The sequence below is a fragment of the Aquila chrysaetos genome, chromosome 3 (assembly GCF_900496995.4).
Source record: "Aquila chrysaetos chrysaetos chromosome 3, bAquChr1.4, whole genome shotgun sequence".
Classification (NCBI taxonomy): Eukaryota; Metazoa; Chordata; class Aves; order Accipitriformes; family Accipitridae; genus Aquila; species Aquila chrysaetos.
This window is the reverse complement of record NC_044006.1, coordinates 30,660,456-30,673,301: the sequence shown is the minus strand read 5'-3', so window position 1 is coordinate 30,673,301 and position 12,846 is coordinate 30,660,456. Positions and strand designations below refer to the sequence as shown.

At 44.5% G+C, this 12,846-nt stretch overlaps 1 long non-coding RNA gene and 2 gene segments (V, D, J or C); 1 reads left to right on the top strand and 2 right to left on the bottom strand.

The window, feature by feature from the left end:
* Positions 1–9,009, top strand: part of LOC121233203 — a 38,960-nt gene extending 29,951 nt beyond the window's left edge. Inside the window, exons 1-6 of one of the 3 annotated variants that reach the window (XR_005932116.1) lie at positions 174–545; positions 1,872–1,989; positions 6,034–6,160; positions 6,308–6,452; positions 7,755–8,116; positions 8,381–9,009. This is a non-coding gene — a long non-coding RNA (uncharacterized LOC121233203). Of the gene's footprint in view, positions 1–173; positions 546–1,871; positions 1,990–6,033; positions 6,161–6,307; positions 6,453–7,754; positions 8,117–8,380 lie in introns of those variants that run through there. The other 2 variants (XR_005932114.1, XR_005932115.1) reach the window with 2 other exon arrangements.
* On the bottom strand, positions 3,903–11,530 carry LOC115339404. The segment is given in 2 exon segments: positions 3,903–5,096; positions 11,474–11,530. Coding segments are annotated over 2 exon segments (465 nt in total).
* On the bottom strand, positions 6,446–7,551 carry LOC115339406. The segment is given in 2 exon segments: positions 6,446–7,212; positions 7,317–7,551. Coding segments are annotated over 2 exon segments (360 nt in total).
* Positions 11,531–12,846: the final 1,316 nt, after the last annotated feature.

Here is a 12,846-nt window from a genome sequence, read left to right as displayed (position 1 = left end):
CAGAGTCTTTTTCAGCAAAATACTTTTCCAGGTTCAAATTATCACCAAACAGACTTGTCACTGATGACATTGTCAACATCAACTTTGCAGAGAGCTTCATTATCTAAAGCTATCTAAATAGCTTTCCCTTTGTAAATCCATGCTGACTACTCCTGATCACCTTCATGTGTCTGTAAATGGTTTCTAGGATTAGTTCCTCCGTCACCTTCCCAGGGATTGAGATGGGGCTAACCTGCCTGTAGTTCCTCAAATCCTCTTTCTTGCCTTTCTTGAAAATAGGAGTGACATTTGCTTTCTTATAGTGTTCAGGAACCTGTACTGATTGCTGTGGCCTTTCAAAGATAAGTGAGAGTGGCTGTGCAAAGGCATTGGCCAGCTGCCTCAGCATTTGTGTCTACATCCCATCAGGTGCCATGGACATATGTATGTTCAGTTTAAGTGCGTGCTCACTAACCTGATCCTCGTCCACCAAGGGTACGTCTTTCTTGCTCCAGGCTTCCCCTCGGGTCTCAGAGGCCTGGGATTCCTGAAGGCCGGTCTTACAGGTGAATACTGAGGCAAAGAAAGCATTGAGTACCTCGGCTTTTTCTATGTCATTTATCACCAGTTTCCCTGCCCTATTCAGCAGCTTTACCTAGTCTTTCTTTTGCTGCTGATATACTTGTACAACCCTTTCTTGTTCCCCTTTCCATCCTTTGCCAGATTCAACTCCAGCTGGGCTGTTGCTTTCCTAAACTCATCCCTGCATGGTCAAACAGCAGCTCCATACTCCTCCTGGGTCACCCGTCCCTGCTTCCACCTCCTGTACATTTCATTTTTATGCCTGAGTTCAGTCAGGAGTTCTTTGCTCATTCATGAAGGCCTCCTGCTGCCTCTGCTTGATTTTCTACTTTTGGGCTGGACCTTTCTTGAGCTTGGAGGAGATTCTTGAATATCAACCTCTTCTCTCCTGGGCTGTATCTGATGGGATTCTTCCAAGCAGATCTCTGGAGAAGTTAAAAGTCTGCTCTCCTGAAGTCCGGGGTTGTGGTCCTGCTTTTTGCCCTGGTCCCTCCTCTCAGGAGCCTGAACTCCACCAGCTCATGGTCACTGCAGCCAAGGCTGCCCCTGACTTTCACATTCCCAACCAGTTCTCCCTTGTTTATGAGTAGGAGGTCCAGCAGACCATCCTTCCTTGTTGGCTGCTCAATCACCTGTGTCAGGAAGTTGCCATCAACTCACTCCAGAAACCTCCTAGATTGGTTGGGAGGAATCCTCACATCCCACAATGTGAAGACAGAAGGCAGGCTGACTGAAGTGAACATCTGAGGTCACATGTACTACAACCTATTTTTTCAAATAACTAAGGAGGCCAGAAACATCTATAACAAGGTGTTATATACTCAAATTGTACCAAAAGTTTAGCAAAAACAATGTTCAGAGCCTGTGGAACCATAAAACCACCACTATGAAGGTATTTGTGCTCATTTTTGAAAATCCAGACGCATTAGAGGAATATCTCACAGGATATTGAGCATGTGCACTCTGTCCTAATTCAGGAACTTTGTGGCACAAAACTATCTCAGTTTTCTGACTTAGCTGTCAGGCAAATGCCAGCTTCCCTAGAACCATTCTTTGATCGTACAACCTGATTTGTAAAACTCAGTACTCTCAACCCAAAGGGTCTGGGAGTCTCTGCTTGCCGTGGATGAGGATTTCTGTTCTGTCCTGGACACATCAGGTGAGAAATCATGACAATAAAATTAGGTTTTCTGGGCTGCTGTAGGAATTTGTAGTGACTGAAATGCAAAGGAAGACAAAAGAGAAATATGAAGGAGGATGTGCAAGATCACCTGGTCTTCTCTCCTTTTATATTAATGGTTTTTTTCAAGAGAAAGCACTGAGGGGATGGAGATATGTTTCTCTGCTTGCTCCAAGGATTCTAATAGAGAAGAGAAATTTACAGCTAACATTTGTTCGCGCACACAGACTGGCCGTGTTCACTGTCAGGTGAGTGCTTTCAGTATAATCAAGCTTTCATTTTAAGAACAATGTTTCATATATTTACCCTAAAGTGACTGGAAGTCTCCAGTTTCTGGATATTACAGATATGTGTGGTACTGAAATGATATACGGATTGTTAACATCATATATTTAACAGCTGTCACAGGGTACTGTTGTTTTTCCTATCCTGCTGAAGAGAATCTTGAGAGAGGGGTGGAATAAGGAAGTATCTGAATTTTTAACAAGTTCAGAACTTGTGGTTCAGAGCGCAAAGCACCTTTTTGTACAACTTATCTTTGCCCGCCTAATGCTGTGATGCTTTGATAAAACCAATAGGCACAGTAGTAAGTGCCAGAATCCCTCGAGGTTAAATAGTCTATTGTGAGGACATAACGGGGCTCAGTAGGATGTTTCTGAGCTTGAAATCTTTTTCTATCGCCACTGTCGTCAAAAACAGGTGACTGTCCCGACAGGTACAGTATCCTTTTTGGCGGCTCTCCGGGAAGATGCTTGTACCAGTGCATGACAGCATTGGTGCTCACTGCGCACACCATGTGGGCAGAGCTGCCCTTCACCTGCCTCTGCAGCTTTGGGGTTTGCACTGGCACTGCCTGTCCTTCTCCACCTGGAAGGGGAAGCACAGAAATTTTGTGAGGGGAAGAAAACACTGGAGTTTGGAGCCAGGACTGTGTTGTCTGCATATGGGAAAGAAAGGGGAGAGGAAAAAGGGCTTACAGGACCAAAATGAAGTTGCAAGAAGGACTGGAAGAAGCAACATGCTGCCCGTGTGTGTTAAACCTGGAAATGAAATAGAGACAGAAATGTTATGAAGCCTTTCAGGTGGAGAAAGCATCAAATGACTGGGAGGAGGAAATGACTCATTTGGCACATCCAATGGTCGTTCTTCAATGTGCTAGCATTGAGGGGGTTAAATTTACCAACAAGCTAAACCACAGGAGTAACAGTGTAGAAAGGACCTAAAATACTCAATCTGAAATAATTTTTCTTCATCTGTCTACTACATTCCTCTCAGACTTACCTGCTGAGCACACACATAAAAACTCATATTGTTCAATCCGGCCCTTCCCAAGGATGTTCTCCTCTCCTCAGACACCCCAAAACTGGCCCAGAAGCATGCTTCACCAGCCTTTCCTAGAACATACTGCCTGCTTTGGTAGCACAAATGGGATAAGTCATAGTGAACTATCATCTCTTACTCTTAAAATGTCTTCAAACCATCTAGTCAGCCTTATCCATCTATACCAGACATGGTTTGTCTCCAAGATGTCCTTCTGGGACAGCACTCCAGCTCCTCAGGGCTGGTTCCTCTGGCAGTAGTGTCCTACCAGCAGCAAGGTGGTTGGGCACATACTATGCCCAAGTGCCTGCCTGCCTTGATGATGGGGTTGTAGCAGCAGATGGGAAAAATGCAGCTGGCACCTCTTTTCCAAGAGAGCTCCTGTGGCTGTGGCAAAGCCAGGGTGAAGCATGCATGTCTCCCAGCCAGCTGTTTGCTGCCCTCTGCTTTTTCTTGTACTTTCCCTCATTTCAGAGCCCTGAAATTGTGCCCTGCAAAGACTTCATAGCAAATGGTCCCTTGGGCAGCAGCCACCACACACCACGCTCTTCCCTGAGAAAGATTTCTCATTTTCTGACCCCAAAGAGATAATCTACTCTGGATTTTTTTTTTAGGTCTTTGTCAGTAGCAGTGTATACAACTAAATCTCATCTCACAACTAGTACAGAAAGTTCATATTCTTCTGTTGTCCTTGTGATAGATACATGAATTTGTGTCAGGGCCTGTAGTGTAGACATATCTACAATGAAAGAACAAAAATAAATATCATAAGCATGGAGTTTACTGACTTGAAGACTCTGTCTTCATTATTAGTCCACTTAAGTGTGAAAGCCAGAGAGGAAGATATCTTCCAAGGCCAAACAAAAGCTGCAAGAAGAACCTGCAGCAATGATGTTTTCAGAGAAGATGTCTGGACCCGTAGGAACTTAGGTAATGAACCCTGGATGGGGGATGGACTGCCATTGAGGAGATGAAATGGTGCACTTGAGTTCCATGAAACACTCACATGGACATGGGGTTGTGAATACCATTGCCACAGAAGTGAAATTTCCCTGTGGCTCTGCTCCCAGCTGTCTGGCTGAGCAGTGCTGTGTCACCATTTCCATATGTTCCCTGCTTTACTTTGCAGCTTTCTCCTGTAAACAGTCTTCACAATCCTTTCTCAGGGCCATTTTTATCAGGTGTTGCCCAGTGTAACAGATCCTTGCCTATAAGAAGGGGTTCTAAGTAGTGTTGGTGTTAAAAGCAGTCATTGTCATCATAACCATTAAGATGGGAGCGACCGGTGATGAGTATCACCAGGATCGCCATCGTGACCTGGATCTGAAGTCTCCCAGGCTAGATCTTCAGTGCAAATATCCTCCTCCTATGCTCCTTCCCTGCCATTGCTTCATTATTGCTAGCTCACACTGTATTTGTGAAAGTATCTATGTTATTCAAAGATGATCTGTGTTAACTGTATAATTCTGCTGTAATACCATCACCCACACGAGTGCTCCTTTTCCCCAGCACAGCACATTATACCAGCTGAGTTGTAGCACACTGCATTTCTTCGCTTTTCTCTTTGTCTGTTATTTATACTTAGGTACTCAGCATAAACCTGTTGGGATATTTTAAAGGCAGGAAGGTGCAATTGTGGTTCTCTGCATTTGATGGAAAGCTTGCTGGTCAGGGTACAGGCAGCTTTCTGTACAGACTGCCTGTGGTCTGCTAGTTCTGTGGGACTGCCAGTAGGCACAGTAGTAGGTACCTTCATCATTGGAGTTGATGTCACTGACTGAGAAAGTGCAGATGTTTTCTCTGTTCTTCGAAGCAGAATACTTATCCCTATAGGAGTTGTCATCATAAGAAACATGTCCTGCTCTGATAAACAGAATCCGTTCGGGAGCTTTGGAAGGTATATGTCGGTACCAATGTATATATTCAGACTGGAAGTTAGATATGCCCTCAGCTCTACACTCGATCCGTGCAGTTTTACTTTGCCCTCTGGTCATGGATATTGGACTCTGTTTCAGAAGCACTTGTGCTTGTCCATCTAGAAAGAAGGAGAGAACACAGAACAAACACTCTTAGCCTGCTGTTCATTCACACACGTAAATATGGGATGCCTCCCGCCGCTGCCCCGCGCCGTGCCGTGGTGTCAAGGGGAACCTACGAGACCAGGTTGCAGCCAGGGCCAGGAGCGGGAGCAGCAGCATCCTGAGGGCTCTTGCTGGTGTCTTGCCTCCCAAGGCTCTTGCTGGCGTCTTGGCCCCTGGCAGGGGCTGAGGAAAGGAAATGACTCACTTGGGCATCATCCAGAGAGGCGGGTGATGTTGAGAAAAAGCAGCCTGACTTAACCCCGCTAAATGCTAATAGTCACATTATAGCTTTTTCACAAGTGGCACAAACTCACCCTCTCTCTCTCTCATGCACACGCACACAATTACTTTAACTAGTTTACAAAGTAATGTTGTAGTCTGAAGCAAATTTGCCACTGCTTTTAGACTAGTTGAAAGCTGCTAAACAATGCATGGGGTCCTACACTTTACCTGAGGTCCAGTGCCAATAAAAGTTAAAAAAAAAGGACATGGAGCTTAATGAATTTGAGGGGTCTCAAATTACTGCTCATCACACAGGTTGAATGCCAAAGACCAGGAAAATACACAGCAGCTATTTGGGAGCTCAGAAGTAGTATTGCTGCGCTTGTGACTACTTCTTGTAACAGGTAAGGTGAGATGCTATACCCCAGGGTGGCATCTCCAAATGCTGGGTATTATGCAAAGAAACACAAATGCTTTACAGCCCCCATAGGCTTAGTTTGAACTAAAGAACATTAGGGCAAACAAAATATAGAAAATATTCTGTGCAATTCAAAGTCATTCTTCAGAGGCAAGGTCGCTGCTGGTTCCCTTGAAAAGAAAACCAATTCCCCTTTCTCTGTTGTCGTAACGTTATTTTACTTATGTCAGCCATTTTTTTCTTTTTTCAAGGATTTTCATGTCGATCCAGTAACTGCTGTCCTACAGTTGTGACAGGAATTTGATCTTTCACTCTTCTGTGAAATGCAACCGCTACCCCAGTGCTCAATGTGCTCTGGACACCCCATACTGGAGACCGGTAATACTGGGTCCTTTGTGGTCTTGTGACTTTATCTATCAGTTGTTTGGTCAGAAAGAGAAAAGGGGTGAAATAACTTAAATTAATGTCTTTCTGTTTGCAAAACAAATATAAATATGTGTTGTATAGTTGCTGTTTGTTTTGCAGGTTTGCTGCAGTGTTGGATGAGAAGCCCCACTGAAGTCAATTAAGAGACGTGTGCTTTAACCTAAATGAAGGTCTGATCAACTCCAAATGGAAAACAAAGATAAATTAAAACAAGATTCTTTACCAGCAGAGAAGTACAAAATGGGTATATTACATCTGCAGTCCTGAGCGGTGCTTCAGGTTTATTTTTACTTACATCCTTCTATTCTGCCACGCAAATGATGTAACTGGGGATTTATTCCAAAGATGTAGCCTGAAGGGTAGTAGGAATAGAAAGGTTTTTTCTTCTTTTAGCTAGCCCACCCTGCTGTCCTGTAAACCCACCCAGAGGCAATCCAGCCAGACCTATAAAAACACCCTTTTAGTTGGTAAAGTGAAGTAACAGCTCTGCTGGTGCTGGCTGTAGTGTGTGTGTCTGCAAAGCCTGCACTAGCTCCGCAGCGTCTTTGGTATCTGGCTGCCTGTACAGTGTGTCTGATTCAGGGCTGATAGGGAAAGTAGGGTGGGGATGTTCCTGCGTGTTTTCAAACACTTCAGGATCTGGTTCAGAAAGCAGAGCACATCTTTGTGCGGGTCCCCTATGGCTTTCTACTGCTGTGCATCCCACCTAGCACAGTAGTAGGTAGCAGAGTCTTGCAGAGTTACTTTGCTCACCGTCAGGGTGCAGACAGATTTGGCAGCGTCCTTCTCGATACTAAACTTTCCCTCATCGGACTTGTTTTCGAGGAAGACCCTGGAGGACATGTAGGCAATGCGCTTGGGAGCTGCGTTGGGCCTCTGTTGGTACCAGTGAATGAAAACATTATCAAAATCAGTATCGGAGATGTGACAGTTGATTAGCACCGTTTTGCTTTCTGGCTTGGTGACGGATATGGGGGTTTGCTGCAAGACTTGTGCAGAACTGCCTGTGTGAAAGAAAGAGAAAAATTAGAGGCATGAAGCTGAGATAAGAGAGGGTCCACTTTGCCACTGGCGGACGTGCAGGCAGCGGGGTGCGCAGGGCACATACAAGAAAAAACAGCTGCCAGGATGAAAGCACTCAGCAGCCACATTGTCACTGCCCTCCTTATGGCTTCCTTACGGGGACAGGGTCAGGGCCAGACTCAAGCGGGGGTGAAGCAGATCTGAGCAGCAGAAAACCATCCAATGAGGCTGTGCCAGCTGTGGATGTGTTAAATAATGATGCACGAGCCATTTCCTTTGACTAACACTTAAATGGAAGGCAAACAAAAAAACCAAACTAAACCAAACCCAAAAAAAAGCCTTGTAAGAAGAGATCTCACTACTGAGGCAAACTTTTTTTTTTTCTATTTTTCTGCAGGGAATTTGTTTGGATGATGAGTAAAGAGTCACTTTTTTTTTTTTTTTTTTTTTTTTTTTTTTCCCCCAACATATGATTACCATGTGCTAGCTTTTAAAGTCAGTTCTTCATATCTGAATTTTTAAGGTACATCGGCTACCAGAGGATGGAAGAGCAGAGATGCCCCTCGAAAGCAGGCAAAATTGCTGCCCTAAATCACTGAGATCAGGAAGCATTTCTGGGAAATTGCTGCTGTGTGTTTGGTCTCCTCTAGGAACGTGCTGTTGCCTGCTGCTGGAGGCAGAGTGCTGGGCTGCACCCGGCAAGGAGAGACGCAGGGTTAAACTTTGATTCGATCTCTCACAGGTAGTGCAACTCCCTTCTGCCTTTCCTTCCAGGTTAGTCATCTAAAGCAGGCAAGCAGCACTTGTATGCTATTTTTCACAACTTGTCACCCTAATGAGTTCCTGCAGGCGAGCCCAGCCTGGCAAGCAGGACCCTGGAGTCAGGTGAGGTTTCCAGCCCTTGGGAGCACAGAGGAGATTCCTCTGGCAGCTGCCTGATGGTTTTCTAAGGCTGTGCGGCCCCAGGAGCCACAATAATAGGTAGCCTCTTGCTGCTTTGTGATTTTATTTATTGTCAGAGTACAGATGGACTCTGTCCTCACCTTTTTGGCCCAAAAAATATCTCTGTAAGATTTTTCATAAAAATAAGGAACCCCTGATTGCACGTACAGAATGTGCTTTGGTGCTTCTCTGGGTTTGTGTTCGTAGCAGTGGATGAAGGTATTCAGAAAGTCTGACCCAGAAAAATGGCAGCTGATCCGCGCAGTCATTTGCACGGCTCTGCTCGTGGAAGGTTTTGGCTGCCTGAGGATTTGTGCAGCTCCATCTACAAGGGGAAGCAGAGAAACAGCACTGTCGTGACAGCAGTGACCAGCCCCAGTCTCACAACCCCCTGCGACTCACATCTACAGCAAAGGGCTGATGCAGCCAGAAGCACCTGCAGCAGCAACATGTGCATCGCACGATGTCGAGCCTGCCTCCCTGAACCAGCCAGGAGCAGAGTCCGTCCCTGGCAGGAGGGAGCAGGGACCTAAGGAAGAGAAACGAATGGCTCGGGTTCCCGTCAGCCAGTGGCACCTCCTTTAAATAACTCAGGCTTTTTGGGGGCCACAAGAGATCTCTTCCATCCGCATATGGAAGTTTCTGCAAGTGATGGTACCCTGCAAATGGATACGACCACCCACAGCAGCTCCCAAAATTAAGTCCTCTGTGAGCAACTACAGCTTTTCTTCAAGAAAACTGCCTTGTGATCAGCAACAGACACTGTAGTACCACAGTCATAGGCAAGATGCTTCAGCAGTTCATTGCCCCACTCAAATAAGGCCTTATTTGTTGCCTGAGTTCCCCTTGCTTCATTTCCGCCTAGATACATCTTTGCTTGTTGTAGTGAGAGCCCTGTTCTCTGAGATTTATCCCCCAGATATGGTACTAGACAGAGATCAGCTTCATTCCTTAACTCTCTTACTGACTGAGGTGTTGGAGGCTCCGAGTGTAGGATAATTTTTCATCCCATGACGATACCTCTGAAGCTCTTCTTTTAACAATTTGTCCCATTCATTTTGAACCTTGAACATCAAATTGGATCCTGTAATATAACTTCTACCTGAAATCCCTGTTCCTACGGCAAGTGTGTGGAGTTACCCAGTACTGCAAAGGAAACTCCAGTGTTTTCAAACTTTTACTGGCAGCTCCAGTAATTAAAAAATCATAAACATGTATGAAAAGTATGCCTGTCCAGCAAACATCATCCATTACCTGGCCCTACAGCTGCTGGTTCCCACTTTACTGAGAAGGTGGGATTTTCCTCTGCCTGTCGGGGGCAGCTGTCTTCATACTCAACCATTTCTCATGGTCTTGGTACCATGACAAATTTTAGCAGGCTAGAATCTACGTTTAGCTCTCCAGCTTAAATGGTGATGCTTTATAGTGTAAACTTCTATGATGTCTGCAGGGCATCAGTAGTAATATGCTCATTTTTGTGTTCTTATTATGTTCTTAAACTTGCAAGAGAGCCATTTTTAGAACATGCTTTCTATGCTTTTCATAAGGTTTACTATCTGATTTTCTAATCAAAATAGTGTACACTTCCCAAGCCAAATGTGGCATGTGGGCCTAAGTATTTTTATATCATCTCGCATTAATCAGGCAAGCCAGAATCTCATTGAAAAAAAAGTTCAGTACTGAGATCTGAAAACCTGCTGATGAGCAGCCCTCTCCCGCCACTATCTCCCAACTCTGCTGCTTCCCCTTCCAGACTGTCTGAAAAATAGGCTTTATAATGACAGTTTGCTGATACTGATGCTATCATGTTTCTTTGTTTTTAAAGTAGAAATCAGTTGCTTACACAAGATACAATTTTCCCACCACCATGAAATAATTCACACACTTCTATTTCTGCCCCCAAATTGATTGGAGTTTCCCATCCAAAGTCACAGGGAGTCTTTCTACTTGTCTCAGTGGGATTTCAAACACACTCAAATAACTGGAGACAACCTACACACAGAGATTTTTTTTTTTTTCAGCCTGGCCTAACTCCTATCAACTTCTTATGTTTAAAAGAGTTTCTGATAAGGAAAGCAACAAATCAACCACTTTTTACAAAAAAAGGTCTTGACTCTTTCTTCCTGCAAACCCAGAACTGTGCTGGTGGTTTCTCTCGTACATGATATAAAATCATAATGTCATCAGGGGCTTTGTATAGCTCCATACAGCTCAGTGTTAAATGACCTATTAGGTACAAGTTTGTCCGCAAGCAAGTCTGACTTTGAATGGCTTAATCCAGCTCAGCGTGGAGAACCAGCATGTGGTTTTGATGAGCCTGTTCGAGCCTTTTTTGAGATATGAGTGATCAGGGCTCTCTAAGAGGTGCAACTGAATTCAGTGTTGGTCGTTGTTCTGATGTCAGCTAGGAACTTTTAAGTTAACAATTTAAGCGTGCTTCCTGCATCAATACATCTGATAGGTGTATCGCAGCAACTATGAAGAGAATGTAAAGCCATTCAAATGCTCAGTAATCAGTTAGAGTGATTAATAAGAATTTAGGTAACTTAAGGATTGCCTTCCAACAGTCTTTTTGTAGATGCTTCTATCTTGACAAAATATTCACCTTCATGGCTGTCTTCTTCCTTTGCTCAAAACTTACAACTTGTTGAGAAGACATGAAATTTCAGGTCAGCTATTTCACCAAGGCAGACAAGACGAGGAGGTGCGCCCGGCAAGGAAGGAACTGTAAAGAGGTGCATGAAAGCATTATTCAAATTTTAGGACACTTTAGGCCTATCTGGAACACCAGGGCCATCTCGAATAAGGAAAGAGTCCACTCCACACCTCAGTCGCCCTATCCCGTTGCTCCCCACTGCATTGGAGACACCTGAATGCAGGTTCCTTCCTTCCCCGGTGCTTTGACTGTGGCTTTGCTTCCTTTCTATCTTTCTCTTCTTCCTCTCGTTACTTGTATCTGCTACCATTCAGGTCAATACTCAAGGTACTCCTGACTTCAGCAGAGTCAACCCAGGCCTTTCCTGGGAGCTTAAACCACCCAAGGTACAGGGAAAGCCAGTCATTTCCATTCTAGCAGAAGCTGAATGGAGCATGGGAGAGCGCTGTGGCTGGCTCCTGTACAAAACCTACCAAAGTAAGGGGGTCTTCCTCTCCTTTCTGCTGGGCTTTGGCTGAACGGTCCACCTTGCAAAGTGCTGAGCACTCACACTGACCACACATCAAGAGGGAGTCACAAGAAGGGGCTCTAGCTCCCACCAACAGCGAAAATCCCGTTACCAATACAAAGCGTGGGAAAAGTACCTTCTAGAAGTGCAACGTTAACATCAAAGCAACTCTTTATCATTTCATGGTGTAGCACTTGCCATTCATAGCTGTTAGATCTTTAAACAGCATTTTGTTGGTTTCCTGTCTTAATGGTAAAATAGTCAGAAGTGAAGGCCTGTTGCAATTGGAAACGATGTTTGTGGCTTTCTGAGTGGGATAAAAAAAAAATATTATGTGAGTTTATTTTGTAAAACTGCAAAAAGCTGCAAGATCAACAGCAGTGCTGCACTGGCCCAGGACTTGCACATCACTGAGCCTGGAGACATACGCGTCAGAAGTTTCTTACCTTGCCCACTCACATATGAGGTGTAAGAGGCAGCACAGCCTGGAAAAGGAAGATCGACTGCTCAAATATAGATCCTCGTCCACCCTTCGGTGCTTGCTGGAAGGTGTAGACAAACACAGGATAAACATGGGAATGGAGTTCTTCGCAATTCAGCGTCTGAAAAATATTCACTCTCTGACTCAATGATTTTTTTTTTCCCTTAAATCTTTGCTTTATAAAAATAATATGCAATAAAGTACCAAATGCTTTGTTCAGAAAACCTAAATCTATATAGCCCTGAGCAACTTCAGAAGCACTGGCTTTCTCTGTTTCTCATTAGTGTTAGTTAAAAATAGTTTTCAGAAAAGGACCCCTTTCTTGTGAATCTCCCTAAGTGCTTTGCATTCTTTAGTTGTTGCAGGAAAAAGTGGTAAACCTTTTCTTCTGTGACCTAGAAGAGTAAGTGAACTCAGTGTTAGTAGCCCTTGCTAGTACAGCAAATTCAGGCTGTCAATCAAGACAATGTCCTGATCTTGAGGTAAGCCAGGCTATAGCCCATGATTTCCCCTTGGAGATGATGGCAGCTCCATTTTGGGGACTGCTAAAACTAGATTTCCATAGAAACAATATAAGAAATAATCCTACGTGGAGAACAAGATGGACTGCAGGATCTGACAGGTGTCTTAAAATTTCACTTCTAGTCCTAGAAACCTTTGATACAACTTCATAAAAACTGCTGAGACTGTATCATTAAGTACCATATTTCTGTAAATAGCTCTTGTTTGTGCTTGACTTTTATCTGATAAATAAACCGTAGCTTAGCAGCACCTCCCAGCTGCTTATCAATCAGCTGTGTGGCGTACCTCACATCACTCAACAGCCCAGGAAGGAAGAGTCAACAACCTAGGAAGGAAGGACAAGATGCTCACCATCGTGCAAAGTAGGATACTGCTCATTGACTCTCCCAAAGACTGCACTTTTATTGAATTGCCCTGGGGTAGCAAGAGGGATCTGCAACAGACAGTGCTACATGGCTCCTAGGGTGGCCCCTTGGAAATCATAGGCACTATGCAGTCCCTCCTGC